Below are 24,770 nucleotides of genomic sequence, written 5' to 3' on the forward strand. Positions count from 1 at the left end.
TTCATATGCATACCTGAGAAAGACAAAACTTGCCAATGCAAATTCACAGGTCAAGCAGGAATTAATTTTCATAGTAAAAAGTCTATGTACTTCTGGGAGATACTGAAAGTGAGTGTTCCTGGAATACATTTTGCTTTTTGCTAACTGACCTTCAGCATATTCAGGTTGTATCATAATTATAGTCACTTGCAGAAGAAATATGGCAGTGGGTTAATATGAATCTGGAAAACTTCCCAGCTTATGTAGTTTCTATTCCTGGCAGAATGGTCAGAGTTTAGAGGCAGCACAGACAGATACATTTCTTCTTGATGAAGGAAAAAGACTGTCTTCATCCACTTCCAAACCTCCCGGTTTAAACTCTGGTTTCACAGAAGTCGCTATGAATTTTGCCTTTGACCTCAGGGCCACTATTGCTTCATCCATTCATGTGGGAGTGCAAAAGGCCAAGGTGTTGTCAACCTGAGTAACTTGATGCACCTACTCTACAGCTAAATTGTGTTCCTGTGGCACAGCCTTCATCTGTTGGTTGCTTAACTTCCAGCAACTAAAATCAGAGACATTTCAGACAGTGAGAAGTTAAAATCAGAGACATTTTGGATAATGAGACAACATCCTTTGTATAGCCAAATATTTTCCTTACGTTGTCTTCTAGACTCTTGTCTATGATGCATGCATACAGATACAGGTTGCTTCTTTTCCTCTTTTTCCAGAGCAGAGCCAGGAGTTAACCATGGTAGGATTGTTTGGGAATGCTTCTTTCAGTACTGGAAGACTACTTCTTTTTCTTGTTCCCCAAGGGAGCTGGAATCCTCACCAGCAGAAAGCACAAAGATCTGTTATAACTGTAGGACTGCAGGCTGCAAAACACAGGATGTCATCAGCTTCCATTGAAATAAGTGCATGTGGAGAATGTTCACTGTGTCTCAGCACCAGATGCTTTAGGTTTTGTCTGTACCATACACTGACAGAGCTGGGTTTGAAATGTAAAGTGTCTGTACACATCACTTGGTGGCTCAGTGCTACTTCTTGGTCACATCTGCATTTTTTTCCCAGCTATTCGGCCATGCATGAACCACCACATTTAAATTACGCACTTTGTCACCTGCAAGTCATGCAGAGGTGTGAGAGACATCGGGGTAAAAGCCAAGGGAGTGCAGTGATTAGAAAACAGTACAGAGAGAGTAGGCTATAAGGCTAAATATTTCTTCCTCAGAACAGGATGTTTGGGTCTAGTGTAAGGATGAAACTGTACCACTGTGTGTTGGAGACCCAGTGTAGCCACATTTCTGTCTAGACTGATTTTCTGTTATGCTTATATTAGCCTTAGAGGGAAAAAAAAAAAAACAGTAGAAAACCCCAGAAGCTTTCATTATACCCATACTGTGCAAGCAGCACAATACTTTCAAATACACTACTTTTTCTCTCAAAAGAGCCAACCATGTGTGAGGGGAAGGACAAGAACCACACTTAGCAGTCTGCTCATTGAGCTGCCCTTGTCATGTGGCTGACTCACAGAGGACTGATGTCACACTTGGTTAGAACACTGCATTAGACACCAGCATCCCCCAAATATTAAGGGGCTGTCTGAGGCCTGAGGATGCTCCTACGCATTCCAAGCAGCTTTGTAATTCATTGGTGGAATCATCGACGCTACATGCTGCACATCACTTCTGTGCTTACAGAAGAGCTGTACAGCCTGCATAGTGTCAGCTCTTAGCAGAAGATGACCAGAAAAGGGCCATCTTCTGCTAAAAGGGAGGTGTCAGGTCAGGCCCGTGCCAAGGCTGCCCTGTGATTTAAAGTGCCACAGTTAGATCTCCGTCTGGTTTTGGCTACTTGCTTGGTAACTGTAGAGTTTGAGTAGTTCATGGGGAAACAAGGCCCTGCTCCCTGACCTAGTACCCCAGCAGTAAAAGCTGCACGTGGAGTTTAGTGGCATGTAGTGTGTAGTGGCATGTGACTACCCCAGGACACAGTCCTGCAGGCATGCATGTAGTGGCATGTGGTATGTAGTGGCATGTGGCATGTAGTGTGTAGCTACATGTAGCAGTGTGTAGTTGCATGTAGCAGCATGTAGTAGCGTACAGCAGCGTGTGGCATGTAGGATGTAGTGGCGTGTGGTGCATAGCAACGTGTGGCATGTACTGGTGTGTGGTGTGTAGTGGCATGAGGCAGTGCATGGCACATGTTGTGTAGTTGTATGTGGCATGTAATTGTGTGTGGCATGTAGTTGCATGTGGTGTTTAGTGGCATGTGGCATGTAGTGGTATGTGGCTACCCCAAGAAACAGTCCTGCAGGCATGCATGCAGCGGCATGTGGCATGTAGTGGCTTGTGGCATGTACCATGTAGTGCCATGTAGCATGTAGTAGCATGTAGCTGCAGGTAGTTGTGTGTAGCAGCATGTAGTGGTGTGTGGCTGTGTGCGTCATGTAGCAGCATGTGGCATGTAGTGGCATATGGCTACCCCAAGACACTGTCCTGCAGGCATGCATGTTGTGGCATGTGGCATATAGCAGCATGTAGCTGCATGTAGCTGTGTGTAGCAGCATGTAGTAGCTGTGTGTCTTCAGCCAAAATGAATAAAGAACAGCTTATTATGAACCCTGAGCTACACAGGAGCTGAGTTGGTACAAACAGTGTGTCTTGCTGATGATCCCATCACTTGAAAGCTCAGCTGGTAGGAAGGATGCTAAGCACGGGAGTAACCATGGAGAAAGGCTGGCACCCTTTTGTACGCATGGAGGACAATAAATTGCAGTGATATGTAGGGATGGGCAGCTTTGTCCCATAGAGATTTTGAGGAAGCTTCAAGCTGAACTTTAGGAATACTCTGACCCAAAACCAAATGCCTTTTTCTGAAGTGTTGCCTTTAAAACTTGTGATCTGCCATAACCCTACACCAGGAGCATAAAAGAAGTTTCATCATCAACAGTAAATGCAATATCTTAAATCTAATTGTTTGGAGGTATTCATTGATTATAAGTAATCATTGATTTACTAAATCAATATTAATTAAATATTGATTAATATTATATCATATTATATCATAATGTAATCATATAACTGTAATAATAATATAAGGAATCATCAATTATGTTTAAAGTCACACTGAAAAGAAATGCATTCATAGTATTTTTTTGTGTTGCAAAACTTTTGCCTAAGGATTTGCATCCTCTTTAATGAACATCCACTTAATTCTATAGAAATATTTTAAGGTAGTTTTAAGTTGTTCCTACCTGAGAATTAAACACTTTCATTTTGTTGGTTTCTCCCTGTGAAACCAGCACTTTCAGGGTTAGCGTGCACTGAGATTTCTGACATAAATAGGAATTTTCTCAATGATGTATCATCACCTCTATTTTCGGTCTTACACATAAGGCAGAAGTTCTTCCCTGTGAGGGTGCTGAGGTGCTGCCACAGGGTGCCCAGAGAAGCTGTGGCTGCCCCATCCCTGGCAGTGTCCCAGGCCAGATTGGACACAGGGGCTTGGAGCAACCTGCTCTAGTTCAAGGTGTCCCTGCCCATGGCAGGGGCTGCAACTGGATGAGCTTTAAGGTCCTTTCCAACCCAAACCAAGCTGGGATTATTCTGTGAAAGATTTTCTATTAGCATTTGGCAAAAGATCAAGAGGTTTGAGGAGCTGCATGACGATATCTGATGTATTTTTAAAGCTAGACTCTAATTGACAGTCATCAAACAATTGAATTAAACTCTGAAACCAATGCTGGAAATAAGGATAACTCAATTTTCCCAAATGGCAACAATAATAGGTTTCAGTGATAGCTGGGGTTTGAAATGAATCCAAGTTGAAATTAAATCCTATAGTGTTAAATCTAGGAGAAGAAAGACCCCCATATCATGGCTCTACAACTAATTTCCACAAAGCTTAGACAATGGTGAGGTAAAAATCCTTCAGGGAAAAGATCAGTTCCTTACAGCTTTGGGCAGGGTGAAACCTGCATCCAGAAAAGTATGTGGCAGAAAAGAAGCAGCAGAAACTCAAGTGCAGAGAGAAAAGCAAAAAGCCTTTCTACAGATGCCAATCTCAGACTTCTGAAAAGCTCGAATTCCTTCTCTTATAAGCCTTGTGCAGTGAAGAATTAAGTTTAGAACATCAAATAATCTACAAACCTGACATTTAGGTCAAGTGAGTCTACAGCCATCCTGTGCTTAGCAGCATCCCCCAAGAGTCCTCATGACGGCCCAGTGTGCAATGCATTTGAGCTTGGGGATATCCCCAGCCTTGCACAACAGCCTCGCTGAGGGTCAAGGTACAGCACTGGTGGAGCTCAGCAGGACCCATGGATTCTAAACAACAAGAGAAAATGGCAGAATTAGGGACTCTCCCAGCACAGCACAACAGGACAAGATTCATGGTGGGTGAAAGCTGCAATCACTGTTGGTAGTTGGCTAAGAATAAGAATACCTTGTCTCCTCCAGCCCACCACAGCTCTCTTTTTTGGCTCATCCATCTGTTGTGCCTTGTCATTTAGCCCATGAATTCTCTGGCACAAAGACTGGCATTTCTGATATATTTTAACAGCATCTTCCACAATGCCACAGCCTTGCAGTGTGAACACAGTGCTGTCATTAAACAGACCATCCTTCTCCCAAGCACTTGGCTGGTATTTTTCCCACCAGGAGAAAGTGCTGGCATTCATTAGACACCTCTTTGAGGCAATCCTGTTTGTTTCCTTGGTTGCTTACAAAGATTCCCAGTAAACAAGAGAAACACCAGGAGGCAACTCCCATGCACAGGAACTCTTGGTGCTGTGGAAAGGCTGCAGAAAGACCTAAGGATCTGTGAATTTCCTGGCTAGTAATTATCTATAGCATACAAAAGATCCCAATAGTGTATCAGGCATTCCTTAACCATTTCTGACCTGTGGGCTAGTCATACTATCCTTATTCCTCATCTGACTAATCATGCCTTGGCTTCCTCTGAAAGCTACATACGTACGGCTTCTCTCTTTTCTACCTATCTTCTACACAGGCAAAATTAACCCACAAAACAATTCCACAGCCTTTGTATTTGCATCCAGTCTCAAGGACAAGAAGTCATTCCAGCCAGCTCACTGAGCAGGGACTTCAATATTCCACTATAATTACAAGAGAGGCATTTCATTCCCCCATACACACACACTTAGCCTGACTGAAATACAGCCCAGGCTAATCACTGCTGTAGCTCATGTTTAAAGAGCTTACTGGCTACTGCCAGTAGCCACCAGCACAGCCCAATACACCACCACCACCACAGGATGTGCCTATGAGTTCATGATAAGAGATAAGGCTTGTAGTGCATTTTAACAAAGCAAAGACAGGTCACAGAACTGCTACCTAAGAAACAGGTTCAGACATTTGAGTATGTACAAAGCCCGTGGATTTTAAGATATATGGGCCCTTTACTTAGTTAAGTACTGGCAGATACAGGAGTTGGATGGATAACTACCAGTGTACAGCTTTAGAGAAAGGGAATTTGCAGCAGCTACTGATTCCCAGAGAGTTCTCAATTATGTATGCATCCAACTGCATCTCCTTTCAAGGGAAGATAGGAACTGCAGAGTGTGTGTGCGTTCTTGTTACCTTTCTTTGGTTTGAGCCTTGCTGTCTCCATGGTGTCATTTAGAACCCATCAGTATCTGACTGCCATTGAGTTGGCTGTGACGCCTGCAGAGAGAAAGTGGGTTTAGTGAAGCTCTGATGATCTGGAAATTCTCCAAGGGGAGGGAGCACCCTGAATTAGAAATTTAGGACTCTGCAGAGACCCTGTGGAATAGAAAAGTTAAAGGTCCTAGACAAGCAGTTCAATGTTACCTTAGAAGAATGGGTTTTGTGCTTGATGGAAGGCAGGAGACACAAGTCAGCGCCCCAGATGCTCAGCTACCCAAAGGACAAACTTGTGCTCTTTATTCATCCACTCCAGTGAGATTTTCCTGCTAAGGCTTGGCCTTCCACTGCCCCAGTTGCAAGAACCTTTGCTGTCATGCCAGACCTGCATTCCTGCCTTAGAGAGTGCAATGTGGAGGACTTGCAGATGTAGGAGAAGAGATGGGCATATGCTGGTACTGGAGACCTCAAGGCTACAAACAACTCACTCAATGGTCACATAAAGAAATGCAGAACTGCAGCTGGCAAAACTGGGCTTAGGGGTAACAAAGAGCACAAAGAACACCATCCAACGTGTCAACCATGCCACGTAGAGTAAATTGGGATGTAACATGAAGAGAAAGACCAAAAGATAAACAGCAAGGTGTAAAAGCACATTAGCAAATGTAAAAATGAACCCAAGTGCTTCCTAGGGTGAGGAAGAATCACCATCATCATCATACTGCTCTGACAAAGGATCTGAGTTGTGATGCACTGGAGTCATAAATAGTTCATTTTATACAGAATAACTACGTGTTACTACTAGATCTAGATACAAAATCCATGCAGAGCTCTACCATACACAGATACGTGAAAGTAAAACAAATTTGGCATTGCCTGATTTCTAATGTGGCTGGGAAAACTGCTGTTACAATTAAACCAAATCAAAACAAAGCTCCAGGCAGGTCAAGACAAATACGGACAAAATACGTTTGAGAATCCCCAGTCCTGAGTCTTTGCAAACTCAGTACTGAGTTAGTAGCAATGACAATACTGTATTTAGTGGGCTACAGCTCTACAGGCTCCTCTTTCCATACACTCAAAGCCATGGAAAACTAATCATAGGGAAGTTTAACAGAAGCGTTTCCATCTACCCGGGGGTGCTCCAGCAAGTTTGGTGGTTAAGGCACAGCAACTGGGTTTTGGGCAGGACCAGTGGGGCTCCCACGCACTGGCTATATCATATGACCAGTAACAAATTGTGCTGGCACTGTGGATCCTGGATAATCTTAATCCTCACAAGTAAATCAGGAGCACCCTGGAACTGCATGAGAAGCAATCACTGCATGGCCCACAGGAGAGGGATGGGCAACCTGAAGAACTGCTACATCTCACTTCTGACCTCCTCTCACAGCCATCTCTTCTTTTTTAGCAATCTCTTCTTCTTTAGCAATCTCTTCTTCTTTAGCAATCTCTTCTTCTTTTTTAGGCTAGGACAAGGGGTAATGTGAATCTCTTGATTCTTTCAGTTCTCTGCAATATGTGATACATGTCTGGTAGCTGTTAGCCAGCAGGAAGATTTGTTACCTATCTCATCAGTTCAGAGGAGTCCTATGGCTTAATAAAGGCTCTTAACTTCCAGCTTAAGAAAATAACAGGAGGACAAAGAAAAACTTTGTTCTTTTAATTAAGTAAACCCCAAATAAAACCCTTTCAGCAGCTCTGCTGACTGTCGTACTAACTTTCAGACTCTAAACCAAACAGAGTTTGACCACTGTGGTCAAACCCTACATTTACAGGTCTAATCTACAAGCTAAACAGGGATCTTTCTCCATTAGCCAACCAAGGAAGAAAGTATAAAGACTTATTAATCGACATACATGAACTGAGGGGGGATGGGGGTGGTGGTGGTATTACTCTAATTAGGAACAGGAAAATTCCTATTCCAGTTTGTAATTAAAACAATACATATTCTACCATCTAATTACATTTGACATTTTCAAGGTGTTGGGAGCTGAAGTCTATAATTACAGAACTACTTCTGCCTCAAGCAGAATACTCCATAAATATTCATGTATTAAATAGCCACTTAGACTGTTTAGAAGATTTTAGAAATGTTGTTTTTTTAGAAGCCTCGACTTTTAGAACAAGCATTTTATATCTGTAGTTTTAAAAAGATGGGAAGAAAAATGTCCCATGGGATCTGACATATAGGAAATTGACTAGAAACCTATTCATTAGTATTAGATACAGTTATGTTTCATAGTCCTCTGGAATGATTTCTTTTCTTTTAGCAGAATGGGTAATTACAGTCAGAAATAATATGGGAGTCCCGTAGGGAAGTCAGAAGACAGGAAAATGCAATTCTTATAATTCCTTGATTTTGTAATTAATGATAAAATTACAGCTTAGTGCAGTACTTTAAAAAGAAGTTATCCACATCTTTTATTTTAGTGTCTCACAATAAAATAGCACTTCATATTTTGCCTATTTTTAATAGTTCAATATTGCCATTTAAAACAGTTGCCTGCTTAAGAATACCATAATCAAAGTAGAGGTGGACCTGTGAGCAATGCAGAGCCTGTTGTTCAAGGACAGGCTTCCCTTTTCTTGACTTTGGAGAAACGGAAGGACACAGAATGAAGATGAAACTTGGAGTGCAACGTGCTCCATGAGCTTGCCTGCTCTGTGTTTCCATTCTAGAATGAACCATTCACACATCTAGATAAAAGGGCATGATTTCTGAGAACAGCAATAGGCACTTTGCTTACTGTGTCCATTTTGCTCACTGGAACAGGTTTCTGTTCTGTTCTAAGATGCTTTGCCACATGGGACCTGCACCCTGGCTAAGTCATTAGGTATGACTTTCAACTAGTTAATCAGAGAATCACTGAATCACAGAATGGTTCGGGTTGAAAAAGACCTTAAGATCACCCAGTTCCAACCCCTGCCACAGGCAGGGACACCTCACACTAGAGCAGGATGCTCCAAGCCCCTGTGTCCAACCTGGCCTTGAACACTGCCAGGGATGGGGCAGCCACAGCTTCTCTGGGCACCCTGTGCCAGCGTCTCAGCACCCTCACAGGGAAGAGCTTCTGCCTTAGATCTAACCTGAACTTCCCGTTTCACATTGAACCCATCACCCCTTGTCCTGTCACTGCAGTCCCTGTTGAAGAGTCCCTCTCCAGCATCCTTGGAGCCCCCTTCAGACACTGGAAGCTGCTCTGAGATCTCCATGCAGCTTCTCTTCTCCAGGCTGAACAGCTCCAATGTTTTCAGCCTGGCTCCATACGGGAGGTGCTCCAGCCCCTGATCATTCTTGTGGCCTCCTCTGGACTTGCTCCAGCAGCTACCTGGCTGGCCCAGCATCCAAGGCCAGGTTGGATGGGGCTTGGAGCAACCTGAACTAGTGTGAGGTGTCCCTGCCCATGGCAGGGGATTAGAACAGGATTACCTTAAGATGCTTTCCAACCCAAACAATTCTATGATTCTGTGATCCCTGCACATCTGCAAAATGAGTAGAAACAGTCTAGCTTGTGTTGACTAATTTTGCATGCTTGCCTTACAGTCACTCAGGGACTGCAATCCAGCAGGAAGTGAGGAACAATGTTATTTAATGCACCCAGCTAAACAGCTGGAATTCTTCTGTGGTGGGCAGGAAGCATGACTCAAGTTAGTTACACAGTATATAATTATTCCATACATATATGTCAGATTACATCACAGTTATATATTACGTATTCATACTATATGTATTACATATTGTGTATGTTATGTGTTATGCACAGTCTGTATCTGTAATACTGTATATGAGTGCAGACATCCATATATCCATATATATGTACACAAACACAACTTACTGAAGCAAACTTACCAGATGCCTGGTGTTATTTTTGTAATGCTCCTAGCACTTAGGGATGCCATTGCACCTTCCCTCCCATTCTACACCATCACAGCCTCTACACTATGTGACATGACAGTGCAATCAACTTGCACATCAACAACCAGACAGGCAAAATTCTTCCATTCTCCACCTTATTCTTCCTTGGAATTAAGACACAACTCACCCTCTTGCAATCTGTCCTTCAGGACATCAGAGATAAGATGTTCTTTTCAAACAAAAACTAAGTTATAGTAAAAGATGTTTCAGTGACATTTTGCTAGAACCCTCCTTTAATCACCCAGAATTAAATCTTTTTGCACAAAAGAAGTCTGAATTTTAAAAGCCCAAGGTCTGAAAAACTGAAGAAGGCCAGTTACTGCAAGAAGCCACTGTCCCTCTGCCATATAGAGCAGCTTTTATTCATCCAATATAGATATTTATCCAGTTTACCTCTGCTTTTTTATTCCATTGTAGACTGGAATGAATAACACCAATTTTAATCAATCAATTACTTTTGTAAATGAGTACTAAACATTGCAAGAATAATATAATCTAAATATGCCTGAAATTATGTTAGGACAGTCCCTATTTCTCATAATGTGAGGTGCTGGATGTAAGAGTTTTCTTCTCAAGAGATGTGACACAGCCTTATCAGATTTTTATGATTTTATCTAAATGAGTCTATTTAGTAGTTGCAAGCTTTTGCTTTTCAGCTGCAGCTAACAGTGAGGAGAAGTTAATGTCATAGCCAACTTAGAAAGAATAGGAAGCAGATAGGCAGTCACATCATATTATCCGTAGGTACCTTCACTGCAGCAGAGTCACAGGGAAGGAATCACTGCACCTCAGTGGAGGAGCAGGCAGTTGTTCCAGTGGTGTTCAGTGGGGACTCTGGGAAATAACAAGCAAAACCTGTTTCTGAGCACTTACAAGTAGGATACACAGAACAATCACATGCTGCTGGTCACCTCTGAGTGCCCCCATGCTCTGCTCACTTAGAAACCAATGGCTTCAAAATGCCTTTTTGCTACTTCTTCTCTCAAACAACTTCCTTCCACAGAGGCCTCGTGGTTGAATCTGTGCTTTCAGGAGCTGGTGGAATTCAGCCCCAGAGGGGCCAGCTTCCCTCTTCATAAATTACTGGCAGTAATTGCGAGGAGTAAAATCACTAAAGAGCTGGAGGATAAAAGACTTGTGAACCAGAGTCATTATGGTTCTAAACAGACCATGTCTTGCCAAAGTTAATTGCTTTTTTGATAGAATTACACAATAAATGTGCAAAGGCAGAACACTGTATTAGCACATATTTAGATTCCAGGGAAGCGCTGGATACAGTATTTCATTATTTTGAAATGTAATGCAAACTGGCTTTGATATAAGCACTGCCATATACATGACAGAGAGTTGCTAAAGCACCAAAAAGGGTGCTGATGAACAGCAGCACACTGAAGCCTCACATGGGACACAGCAGTCCTGCTATTCCCTTTTGAAGAAAAAAAACCCAATTAAATACAGTGGAATTTTGTCTATTAATGTTTCATAGATGAAAAGGCCAAATTATATGTGCTGAAGGTTGGATTGGGTGTTTTGAGTAGCCTGGTAGACAACAGCGTTATTTGCCATCAGCTGAACAGTATCATATCTCTAGAGAATTCATTATTTAAAGATGGCAAAATGCATATGACAGGGAGCAGTGAGACGTAAATAGCAAACATCACAGAGATTTATTAACAGGCTATGTCGTCTTTGCAAAAGTATTGCTATTCCATTTGCAAACAGTAATCTGTTGCTTTCTTCTCTTCTAGTTACCCATATTGGCATCCTCTGTTGTTAGCCTCTATTTCCTTGAACTTACTGATGTCTTCAAGCCAGTTCACGCTGGATTTAATTGCTATGACAAGAGTCTGAGTATGCCATACATTGAACCTACGCAAGAGTCTGTTCCCTTCCTCATGTTGCTTAGTCTGGTTTTTGCTGGACCATCAATTACGGTGAGTTTAAGGTGCCACTGTCACTTATAAAAGATTTTGAACAGAGTTTCGGTTGGCATAAAGAAAATCACAGAATCACAGGATATATAAATAAAATATAAATAATATAAATTAATTATATAAATATATAATCTACATATAAAGAACACAAAATAGCTCCTTTGGTTTCAGTTAGGGTGCAGAGTGTCATCTGGGCTAATTACCTTAGGATTTTCAAATCATCTTTTATTCTTCTATAACAGAACCAGACTTATTCCTTAAAAGAGTCCCTGTACCTCTTTCAGTTGGACTTGATGATGTTAAAGGTGATCCTATGTTTCTGTGATCCCGACAGTGGGCATTCATGTTAAGAAACAGCACTTACAGTTGGGTGAGAATAGCTTGAATCATTCTGTTATGCTATGCAAATACTTGAACTGTTACAGGCAGGGCATCTCCGTACTCTGAGATACACCAGCAGTTCAAGCTTGTGTTGGAAATGGAAGCCTCTCATTTACAGCCACTTGTGTAAGAACTAGCTTTCTTCAGTGAGAAGGTATATCAATCATGTCAGTGAAATCAATTACACTCTACAAAATAGCACTGGGGCTCCTCTAAATTCAGAGTTAGTCATTAAAAGCCAGCAAAAGGAAGCTGGTTAAATCACTCACCCAAAGGGAGAAGATGATTTCAGCAGAACACTAATGTCTGATATTATACTGATAATATGAGCAGTTTGGTCACTGTTTTACAGAAAAACACACACATAAATTGTCTGATAGAGGTGAGTATTGTCCCTGCTGGAATTGCTGCGTCAAATGAAATCTAAAGGCTTTACCTCTATATATATATATATATATACAGGAGGGAACTCATTGTGTGTGATTTTAGGCAGCTCAGATAGGAGCTTTATTCTTACAGCACTCCGGTTTGTCAAATGGAGAGAGAAATTCACCTGGAGTGGGTGATTCCAAGCACCCAAAAAGCTGAATCAGCCTTCTGAAAGGGTCTCTTCTCTCCCCAGACAACAGTGACTGTGCATCTTGGGTAGACACTTCTCTAAGGCCAGCTGCAGATGCATCTCTGCTGCCAGCTCCTCTGAATTCCCTTAAATCCAACCAGTTCCTTTGTTTTCTAATACCAGCCAATTTGCAATTATAAAACCTATAAAATGCGCATGCCCATATAAAAACCACCATGTGCCATTCCCTCCCTGCCTTCCTGGATGATTTTGTTTTATTTGTCCTTCTTTTCTAACCGAGCTCTTCTTGTTCTGTTTGATTTTTGGTTGCTGTAAAACCATTTTGGAGGGATTTTGCACAACCATCAGACTAGAAGTTGTACTTATTTGGGAACTGGGAGCTAAGACTCTGAGAGATCCTGGTGCAGATACTTGCAGCAAACACCAGATACACCAGATAAAACCAGAACTTGCTGGTACTGCAGTCTGGCTGGTTTTCTTCAGTCTAGATAGTGTTTCTGATAACAACAAAGTGGACTTTCCCAAAACAGCCATAAAAGTAATCTACATGGGCTCAATGGCCACAATAGAGAGGTAAAAGCTGATTTTTACTTCAGATAATTTATTTCAAGCCTAGGTAATATCAGAAACCTTCAACTGAGATGAATGATGCTCAATTCATTACGGAGCGTTCATTAAGGGCTTTATTTACAGATGAATTATTTGAGCGTTGCATGAAATTATGCAATAGGAAATGTTGCTCTTGCTTCAGCCATCCTCCTAGCAGCAGTACAGACAACTAAGCCCAACCATGCCCACACTGGAGCATGCCTACCAAACGTAAGATCAGTAAAGAAAGTAAATCCTGAAGCTTCAAAGTATGACTGCTTAAAAGCTGCAAGCCTTAGGGAAGGTCTAGATCATTTTTATTAGCATAAGCATAAAGGTAATGCTTGTACTAGATGGAGAATGGTCTCTGGTAGTGCGAAATACACAACTTCGTTTTATTAAAGACACTGAAGATGGTGTAGAGCATCAGCTCTTTATCTGAAATAAGAAATTACAGGAGGGGTTGTCCAATTATTCCCTTTTTCTTTGAAAAAATAGGCCAATGAAGCTCAAAAGATCACAATTGTGCCATTGTCATCTTGCAGAGTTTAGCATTTTATGATTTAATTTGCATTAAAATTTCAATGAATTACTTTATAAAATCTGTAAAAATCTAGAGAAGAGAGCATAAACTCTATGAGGAATTGATGATCTCCAGTAACATCTCCTATGTAGCCAGGCTAAGAGAGCTGGGCTGGTTCAGCCTGGAGAAGAGAAGGCTCCTGAAGGGGAGACCTTAGAGCAGCTCCAGTGCCTAAAGGGGCTACAGGAAACCTGGAGAGGGGCTTTGGACAAGGGCCTGTAGGGACAGGACAAGGGGAATGGCTTTAACCTACCAGAGGGGAGACTGAGATGAGCTCTTAGGCAGAAGTTCTTCCATGTGAGGGAAAGAACACAAGCAAATTCCAGTCTCAATCCCTCCTTAAAGCCTTACATAAATGCCAGCATAGGACTTAACTGCTTTTCTATATTATTATTGTTTCTATACTCAGTTTTATCCAATACTGGAGAACATCTTAAATCTATTCACTTTATAGTAAACTTTCTTCACAAACCTAGCACATTGTAATTTCTTTTCCCAAGCCATTAATACAGAGGGTTTGTATTTGGGTTTGGGGCTTTATGGCTTGTGGGTTTTCCCTTTGGTTTTTTTTTTTGGCTGATTGTTAGTGAGCTACGAGTGCTTTTAACCAGATCTGTTACGAAGCCCTGAAGTGCTACAGAAAATTATTACTACCTGTAATATTTTCGCATGTCTTACAGCATGCGGCATATATGAATTTTTCTCTATGCATTCATAAACCAGAGGAGACTTCAGTGCAGAACAACTGGATTTGTGTGAAATTACCAACATGGATATTTTAGATCTGTAGTAGACATATATGTGAATTGCAATGTGACTTCTGCTGGCTTCTAAGAGCTCTGAATCTGATCCTCTGCCATAGCTTCTCTCTGTTCATTGCGAAATGTTAGGACCAGTTGTTTAATCGTATCAGTATAGGTTCAAACCCTTACCAGCCACTGACTGAAAACCTACTTAAAGGTAACAACGTGCTTTGTAACAGAGATCACCAGGAAATTAGATCACACTGATTTGGGAAATCAGTTTGCAAGGAGAAGCATTCACTGCTGGCAGTTTCAGTCCTTCTGCCTCTTCTGCTGTGGGAGTTGGTTTCCTTGGAAATACCAGCCTCCAAATTTTCTTTGACATAGGCCTCGCTTTTCCCAATTTTCTCCTCTATCACACCAGCTAATCCATCTCTCTGGTGTTTTAACCTGTGCCAAACAGTCCCCAGAGCATGGCTAAAAACTATTAGAGTTCCTCTGGGTTTTAAGGTCGAAATACTACTGATTTCTCTGGGAAGTTTCAGCTGTAAAGTGACCAAATGGAGACAGATAATAGCGACCATGGTTCTCATCTAATGAAAATGCCTTAAATAACCCTTACCACTGACTTTTCCATGTAATGAGACAACCTTCACTACTGCCATTTTTCTGGCAAAGAAGTAACATTTCAATTTAGCAAACCTTTAGCTAAGAAAAAGTTAGACTAAGCTTGGCCATTGTATCTCCCTTCTCCTATGGTGAGGAGTCTTAGCACGCGCGAACGTTCAGCATCATTCAGATGCTTTACATTGCATTGTAAGCTTTGTGCATTGCAAGTATTAGTTTCTAGTGCATCCATGGCTGGCCAAAGTGAATCTCCTCTTAGTGATGAGGACTGCCTCACCCAACCTTTATTCTGAACTCTGCACAAAGCCTGTACAGATTTCCAAGTTGCTGAACTATAAGAAGCCCATCAAATCTGAGACTGAACATGTATAAATGGCTCTGTATTTTCCAGCAAGTAACACCATTTGTTATTTATATTTCTCTCTTTATAAACCTTTTCCTAGGGCTTCAGCCATAATCTGTTTTGCTTGATGTGTTCAGAGGAACCATAAGGACAGAACTTTTTCTGCTGCTGTGGATCTGGTTAAAAACCAAGCCAAATTAAACAAATACAGAAGAGCAGACTGCCACATAATTAGAAGCTGCTAGGGACTGCTAGGCTCGAGGCCAAGCCTGAGTGCTAAAACCACCTCAGGAGCACTGGGTTATTGCAGTGGCTCTGGATTATTTTAGAGGCGAGATTCATTTTGTAGAAGCATCACATTTAGGGTGTGGATCAGACCCCTGATCCCACTGAGCACTGTATACTGTGTGCCACTTGCATTTCATTTCAGTGCCAGTTCCCTGCCTGCCCTCACACAGGCTAAGTTGCATAATTACTGAACATTTACATACTGATACAAACCTTTCAAAGCAGAGTACATGCCCAAGGATGACATGGGTTGTAGGATAGTTACATTTCAGCCTTTAAATTCAAATAGTGTCTTCTGAGTAACTGCTACATTTAATTTAATGGCTCCTTTGTTATTGCAGATAATGATAGGAGAAGGAATACTCTACTGTTGCCTGTCCAAAAGAAGAAATGGGATTGGAACGGAGGCCAATATTAATGCAGGAGGATGTAACTTCAATTCGTTTCTCAGAAGAGCTGTCAGATTTGTTGGTGGGTTTCAAATGTTAGCCACAAAGAAGAGCATTCCATACACATTCAGTTATCACCATGCAGGTTTCCTTCTCTGAAGCTGCCTTTCAGAACAGTGCTGGGCTGTCACTGACGTAGATCTTCCTCTGCCACAACATGTGAGAAGAAACTGTCAAATGCAGCAACAGAGCAGCCCCATCCATCCTCAGGAATGCAGCATCTATGCTCTCTGTTTTCCCTTTCCTCTCCTGTCAGTGTTTCTAAAAGAGTAATTTGGTTTTCCTGCTCTGCCCACATTGAGCTGGCTCCCTGTTAATGGTTTCAGTGTATAGTTTCCCCTGCCTGTCTTCAGCAAGGATTCAACCCACCTGACACAGTATTCAGACAGTAAAACTGCATTAGAAGCTCTCAGTAGAATTGACATTCTTATGCTGGGATGTGTTTATCTACCTCTTGAAAAAAGGTTAGGATCTGGTAACCTAATGCTAGAGAGGAACATGTTGAATTGGTTTGCTTTATTGTAATTGTCAGTTATGAAAACTGGACTTTGTTCCCCTTCTTACAGCTAATTTCCTCTACCAATGAGTAGCTGAAAGAGACTTTCTGTTCCAGGAATCTTGCACTAGAGAGGGCAGCCTAGGCAAAGACAATGTGCAGGACAGCAGGCTGAAAACCCTCTAGGAGGATTATACACTAAGTTACTGTTGACTGGCAAGCAGGGAGGTAACAGGAGAGGTTATACTATAACCAGTAAAGCATCCTCTTAAGATTAGCAGTGAGGAAGTGAGCAGAGGGGGTGGTACGTCACAACATCAGCAAGGACAACTGTAAAGATATCTCATGCTCTCTACTTCTCCTCCTGTATGGCATTCAATTCCATCACCAAAACAGACAAGCCCAAAGATGCATGAATTTCATTCTTGATTCATACTTGGAATTTGCAGTTTCTTTCATATTCTAATGACTTTCACGTTCTTTCCATTTTAAGATGGAAAATGAATTTATTTATATGGACACCAGTAGGGAATTCGTGTTAATCTTTAGGGGAAAAGCAGTTGAAAATGCTCAGTAAAATAACTGCCTTTACAAACTCTGAATTTGGGATTATTAACCAGACAGAAACACTGATCAGTTACCAAAACAACTTCAGTATTTGGACTCATGGCTAGAACTTGCTACTTAAGAAACATCAGAGGTGTGAAGGTGGCCAAAATTATTGCCAGCTGATGAGTACCTGGTGGTAAAGACAGAACAGGTCCTCAAAGCAGCGATTTAATGGTCAGGTCTCCATGCTGTTAAAAGCCTGTATCCCAGTGGGCCAAGGTCAGGATGAGCATATATGCTGTCCTCAGTTAGCTGTCCTGTAGGCAGTTCAGAAAGCTGCTCTCCAAACTGAAGCAGCTCCAGTGTAGTTCACTTTCATGGAAAGAAGTTGGAGGACATCGAGCTATCAGAATGTTAGGTATTAACAGGAAGAAAACAAGCATAAGTAATCTTCTTTTTTAACACCAAAGAATTCAACTTCGCAATAAGCTTTCTTAAAACAGCCCATCATCATCTTCAGTTCAATTCTCTCAAGTCCAACTGCACAAGCCACTAGAATTCCATTGAATGTATTTTGTCACAATGCATTAATCTAATTCCTGCATATGATGAAGTTAAGAAACTCTACTGATTTCTTTCCTAGGTGTTCATGTGTTTGGTCTTTGTTCTACTGCTCTTGTCACTGACATTATACAGCTATCGACAGGATATCAGGCACCATATTTCCTGACTGTTTGCAAGCCTAACTATACATCCTTAAATGTATCCTGCTCAGAGAACTCCTACGTTGTGGAAGACATTTGCTCAGGAGCTGATCTCAGTATTATCAATGCTGGAAGGTTGGTTCTCTTTTTCCTTGTGTACATTTTTAAGTATTCATTTTATTTGCTACTTTCTGCCCCAGTTTCAAGATTTAGTTTGTTTCTGGCTAAAATTGCAATGATTTCTTTCAGGTTTTTTCTAACAAAGGTGAGAACAGAAGCGTCTGTTTAGCGATGTGCCATTTTCTCTATAAAAATATTATGCCAACAGTGGGCTTTGGAAGACTTTGGCAGATTCCAAAGCACAGGCATTAGTAGCTGTTTCTTTTCCCTCCTTCAAAGGAGATAATTTCCCATACAATTATAAATATCTGTAGCTTTTGTGGCTTCTCCCAGTGGGATGTGGGTAAGTTCCCCATAACAGGCAGCAGCAGAAGTCACCCAGTACTTTATCAGAGACCTCTGTCTCACACACATTACTGTGCTGGCTTTTTGGTCTTAGTTTGTGAGGTTTTGTTTTGAGATGTGTTGGAGGAGTTTGTTTTCTGTTTCTCTACTTGATTAAGTTTTTTATATTGACAGCATTGAAAAAAACCCTTTGTTAGGCCCCAACGGCACAAATCTGTGTGCTTCCAAACACATGCCTTTTCTTTCATGGTATTTTAACTGGTGGTGTAACCTTGATCATTTAGTCTTTACCCTCCTTACTTAGATACCAGTGGAGAAATTAGTATTCTTTATAACAGCAGGTTTTGACCATGCCTATCAGTCAAGTTGAGCTATAAACCAGACTATATCTCTTGTTTTAAACAAGCCTGATGTGATAAAATAGTGATAATTCAACTACTGATGGGACAGGTCATAAATTTAAACAGGAATCTGAAGGTGTATGTCAGTAAGCTGCACTGTTCCAAAGCATCTGCTACTTGTTAGTTTAAGGACTTTATTCGTATGAAGTGTCCTAAATATAAGCACTACTGGGAAATCATGAAATTTCACTGAATACAATAGTTCTCTTCCATCTCTTTTCCGCACGAAGTTAAACTTTATTGCCTGTTAGTCATGGAATGTTTCAACGCTTTTGCAGTCCTTCAAAATCTTGGTGCTTTTTAAAACCTCCTATTCTCAAAACAAGTTACAGAATAATTATAGAGTGTTTGAAATGATGACAACTTCTGTCTCTGACTTAGCTGCATCGTTGCTCTGTGTACCTGATTCATAGACATGAAGTTGTGTTACTTCTGGCACACTTACTTCACTACAGCTTTCCACTCCTTTCTTGTTCTGTACGCAGCCCCAAATACGTCTCTTAACTTTATGCCTCACTGCATCACCTTTCTGTCACATGGATATTGGTTAAATGTTCTGTCCACGTATAAAGCCACCTCTCCCCTTGTTTGTTTTCTTTTCCTCTTATTTCAGTGGTCGACACACTTGGGAATCATGAAATCATTCACTCTGTATCTTCCAGCAATGCTTGTCAGCTGTCTCCTTTCACTGGGACAAACCCATTTCACTGATGTTTAAAGACCCTTAATTATTCGATGTATTTGGTTTTATATATATCTAGTGGGCTAAGAATAATTAGCACTGATTAATTTGCCCCATCTTTTCATTTCACGTATGTGGGCATGATCCAGAGCTGGAATAAAGGGTTGTATTGGCCCTAATAATTGGGTGACAGTGATTTTGGTGAAAGGCATAACCAGAATTGCTTTATCAGCCTTCACCTCACTGTCTGTTTTCCCATGACCAATTGCTGTTACTGGGATGCTGCCATCGAAGCCCGATGCTCACAAGCAGTCTCTTGCACCTATGTGGTATCCATCCCAGGGAAATCAGTGGAGCTTTACACGTGAGCAGGCAGAGAAACTTCAATGATTTCATCTTCTTCATTTCACCACCTCCGAAATGATGCTACTGCTCTGAACTGCCTGTAGCCATGATAAAAATGCTGTTCAATCCTAAGTTTAAATATTATCACTTCCAAACCCCAGCAAAATCAGTTGTAAAATACTAAGACTCAACAGCCTTTTTGTGTGTGTTTCTGTTTCTATACGAAGATGACTATTTATTGGTATCTCAAATTTATTCCCATCATAGAAGATACATTTGGTGATCTATAATATTCTGGCACCACCCTCAGTTTCTCCTTACTTCAATTTCATTGCATTTTGCCTTATTAAATTGTTGCTTCCTTATGCCTGTCTCAACTCTACCAAAGCGCTCAGCACTTGCTACTGATTCAATACTTCCTTCAGTCATCTACTATAGGAGTTATGGTATAACTTCTCCAGCCCAGGAGGTTCATTTACTTTAATGATTTCAGCCTGTAAGGGGCTGAGGTTGCTAATGGCCTTCATTCTTTAGCTGTACTCCCCAAAAACCTGTCTCCAGAAATCTACCTCTACACTCCCCAATGGAATTTACAGAGAAGAACGTAATTATCCAGCTGATTATATAAAATCATTTTCTGCAACATCGTAAATATCCAGGAGCCTCCTTTGTCCATCTTTTTCTTCTTTACCTTCAAAAAGCATTTTCAGTCATTTCTGTTCAGATTTCCAGCGAGTTCCCCTGATGATTCCCTATCATTTTGGATGTTCTCACTCAGTATGACTCTCAGCATGACTCTTTCTCATTGTCGTTCCCCCTCTACACATCCTCCTGCATGAGCATTTAGTGATACAGTGTCACCCCAGTCCAGGACATGTTTTCTTTGAGACCTTTGTTCACCTTTTCAGTACAGAGCTGTGCAAAAAATGCTACATATTTTTGGCTTGAACTATTTTCATTTTAATGAAAAGATAACAAATAGGGGAACAAAAGCAGTGGCACCATTACACAGTGCATCGAGGCTGCAACATGCTGTGCTTGCCCTGAAAGCATGCGAATAGGAAAGAGAATAAAAATTGACTGTAGCATAGCGACACTCCTTATACACTCAAAATGCCTTCGAATGAAGGGTAAGTTCTGACTGGCACTAAAGAATCAAATCTACACATTAGCTCCACAGAGACTGTAAGTAGATCTGTGCTTCCACTAAAACCTGGGCAGGGTAAAGGAGGTGATTACCCATTACAAACATTCCCATTTTGTTCATGTCTTTATTCCTCCTGTCCTCCAGCTTGAACTTGTTCCCCAGGGATACCATTGGTGAAAGGTTTGTTCAGGGGGAGGAGAAAGAAAAAAAAGGGGAAAAGAAACGGGAGAAGAAGGAAAACGAATTTAGGTTTAAATGTCTTTAGAAACAGAAAAGGGATCATGCTTATTTCATCTTGGCCAGAGCCATGAACCTGCTGCAGCCACGGGCTTCAATTCAGGTCACAGATTCACATTCAACTACATGCACATGTTGAATTCCCAATGAATTTTTTCAAACAGATAAAGCCAAATGCATAGGAAACAAATTCAGAAAGCAGACTGCTGCTTGGCAGAGGAATGTCTCATCTAAAGGTGAAGGGCTGTGTTCCAGCCTTTGCTATCTTATCCTGGCTCACTCAGGGGCTTCCCGGAACATGGCTGGCCATGGAGCCCCATTGGGATATCAAGACAAGTTAATTGTTCAAGGGTTATCCCAAGCTGAGCTTTCTCAGGTGAAAGTGGCTGCAAGATAGACATACCCTTCTTCACCAAAACAGCCAGCACATGATGTGTCCATGCCCTTTGAAGAACAGAAATGCACAGGTATAAACTGCTGTATATCTGCACTGCATCTTACTCCCTTCTAGAGCTCAGAGGTCATAAAAGCGTTTTGGGGATTCTGCAAGCTATGTACTAGGTAGAATAGGTGCTACTGAATCCACTCCCAGCCAAGCTTTTCCCTTTGCTGTGTAAAGGGAACAATACTCCTTAATGTTCTCACCACTGATGGAATGGGTCTATAAGAAGCATGCTGAAATGATAGAGAGCCTCATGGGATGGTTCCGTGTAGCTGCTACTTGCGCAAAATCTCCTTTTCTTGGACAGAGAAGTAGAAGCTAAGCTGTTACTTCTGATTTCCATACCTGTTGTTTCTGATTTGAGACCCAGCCCACATCATTCAAGTCCCCAGGTTTTCCATGGGAGCCCTGATCCTACTGCTTTGCACAGTTTGGACATATTTTCATTTACCAACTTGGTCTGGGCTTCAAGAATGGGCCTGGTAAATCCTAAAATGCCCTCTCCATGTTGCTGTGCTCCATTCACTCCATTCATGTTAGAAAGTGTTTTTTAAAATTAACAAAAATAAACCAGAAGAGGCAGCAAATAGAGATGAAGTTTGCCTCTCCCTGAGCAGAATGTCCCACTGTTGCTAGAGCAACAAAGCAGAGGCCCAAAGATGATGAATTCTGTTGCTGAAGTTAGGGTCTGACTATTGAAGTGTACGAGTCCTTACTTTGAAAAGAGTCAAAGTGAAATCACTGAGAAAATAATCATTAGATCAACATAAGGAGGTCATGGAGCTGCTGGACCAAGTCCAGAGGAGGCCACGAGGATGATCAGGAGCTGGAGCAGCTCCCGTACAGAGACAGGCTGAGAACACTGGGGCTGTTCAGCTGGAGAAGAGAAGCTGTGTGGAGACCTCAGAGCAGCTTCCAGTGTCTGAAGGGGGCTACAAGGATGCTGGAGAAGGACTCTTCATCAGGGACTGTAGTGATAGGACAAGGGGTGATGGGCTCAAAGTGAAACAGGGGAAGTTCAGGTTAGATCTAAGGCAGAAGCTGTTCCCTGTGATGGTGCTGAGGTGCTAACACAGGGTGCCCAGAGAAGCTGTGGCTGCCCCATCCCTGGCAGTGCTCAAGGCCAGGATGGACACAGGGGCTTGGAGCAACCTGCTGTAGTGTGAGGTGTCCCTGCCTGTGGCAGGGGTTGGAACTGTATGAGCTTTAGCTCCTTTCCTACCCCAACCATTCTATGATTATATGATCAAGGTTCATGCATTCATACTCACTGAAAAGTTATTATGGGAATATATAGAGAGAAAGAAATGTATAAATATTTGTCTCAATCAAGCATTCAGACTTTAGCTCATTCCCACTGTTCTTTCAATATACTTTTCTTACTATGCAAAAAGTATTTCATGCTAAATGGTTACTTCAAAACAAAGGCATTTCATTACCATTGGTCCTTTCTGCAGATTACAGAAGTTAGAAATTAAATGTTCCTGATATGTTGCTTAGGAAGTGTAAACTGAAAATGACTGTACCACCCAGTGGTTTTTTTCACATGAACACTAGCACAGTGTATTTAAACTGAGAAGCATAATTTGAGTGTCCTTCCTTGGCAGAAAGTCATTCCCTTCTCAACATGCCACCCTGGCAGCCTTTGCAGCAGTGTACATTTCGGTGAGTAACTAACTCTGTTCATTTTCATCTATACAAGACAAAAGTCAGAAAGTAATTTGCTGTATATTGTAAAGTGATGTGTTTCTTCAATATCCTGCATGGATGTGAGTTTTTATCCTCCCAGTTTGAAAGCAAAATGGAACTGTTAACAGTTAAACTAAACCCAGCTCTATTAAGACAACAGAAAAGTTTCAATTGCTTCACAGCCTTTGCTAAGAAGTACCAAACAGCTTAATGTTAAAGTATGGCTGATTATTCAACTCATATTATTCACATGTAAAATGCAGTATTTATCCATTGTATGAGGTGATATTTTAACTTACCATTCAAATTAACCATGATGTGTTCTGCCTTTTCTCTGTTGCCGTCTTTACTTGACTGGCTGCTTTTCAGCTTGAGGCATTAAGGAACAACCACTGATGTGATGTAGTTTCATTTGACCTCCATAGATTTGCAGCATGGATGAACTAGCACAAACGCTCCCAGAGGCCTCCAAGGTGCTACTGCAAAGCAAGTGAATAAACCCCATCAGTAACTAGCAGGGAATCATAGGACATGCTGCAGCAATCACAGCTGATTTTCCACATCTGACCAGTGACATTTTTACAGTAGGGGCTACAATGCTTGTATGAGTGACCACAAATTATTCCATCACTCATCCCGTAAAAACCAGAGGAAAACAACAACAACCAGTTAATCAACCTGGATAATGGAATTGTGCATGAACTGGGAGTTTGCCAGTATATTTTTCTGCCCATGGAAAGGCCAAAACTTGGAATAACACTGATGAACCACCTCCACTTAATTTCTGTGACCTCCCTGACATCATGGTCCCTAGTTGAGCAATAACTCTCTAAAGCATCTGGTGGTAGCTGCTGTTAGAACAGGTTATTGCTTTCATCTGGTGTGACATCTGGCTTCTGCATTTCAGAAGCAGTAGCTCCTCAGTCACATTTACAAAACATTTAGGCTCTGACTGTGAACAGGATTTAGGCATAAAATCTTTATCCTAATTAAAGAAGACAGGCTGAGGAAACTGGGGCTGTTCATCCTGGAGAAGAGAAGCTGATGGAGACCTCAGAGCAGCTTCCAGTGTCTGAAGGGGGCTACAAGGATGCTGCAGAGGGACTCTTCATCAGGGACCGTAGCGATAGAACACGGGGTGCTGGTTTCAAGCTGAAACAGGGGAAGTTCAGGTGAGATCTAAGGCAGAAGCTCTTCCCTGTGAGGGTGCTGAGGCGCTGGCACAGGGTGCCCAGAGAAGCTGTGGCTGCCCCATCCCTGGCAGTGTTCAAGGCCAGGTTGGACACAGGGGCTTGGAGCAACCTGCTCTAGTGTGAGGTGTCCCGGCCCGTGGCAGGGGGCTGGAACTGGATGAGCTTTAAGGTCCCTTCCAACCCAAGCCAGGCTGGGATTCTGTGATGTCAGTAGACAACACTGTGTATGCTTTTGGAAATCCATTCCTTGGGATTTCAGATCTCCCTCTGGTAAGTAAGCAAATTTAAACAGGGCTGTGAAATAAAATTAGGCTGATTATTTTCAATATTACTCTGGTATCTATGGGTGAAAGAAACACTGAATGTGAGAAATTAA

The 24,770-nt window shown here is 41.7% G+C and overlaps 1 protein-coding gene across 2 annotated transcripts in view; it reads left to right on the forward strand.

Annotated features, from left to right (window-relative positions):
- The window catches only part of PLPPR4 (phospholipid phosphatase related 4), a 32,249-nt gene that overhangs the window by 3,723 nt on the left and 3,756 nt on the right, over nt 1–24,770 (forward strand). For both annotated transcript variants that reach the window (XM_065672709.1, XM_065672710.1), the window contains exons 2-5: nt 11,277–11,462; nt 15,937–16,066; nt 17,733–17,928; nt 23,120–23,177. In XM_065672709.1, coding sequence (XP_065528781.1) covers nt 11,277–11,462; nt 15,937–16,066; nt 17,733–17,928; nt 23,120–23,177 — 570 coding nt within the window. The remainder of the gene's footprint in view (nt 1–11,276; nt 11,463–15,936; nt 16,067–17,732; nt 17,929–23,119; nt 23,178–24,770) is intronic.

The sequence above is a fragment of the Lathamus discolor genome, chromosome 3 (genome assembly GCF_037157495.1).
Source record: "Lathamus discolor isolate bLatDis1 chromosome 3, bLatDis1.hap1, whole genome shotgun sequence".
Classification (NCBI taxonomy): domain Eukaryota; kingdom Metazoa; phylum Chordata; class Aves; order Psittaciformes; family Psittacidae; genus Lathamus; species Lathamus discolor.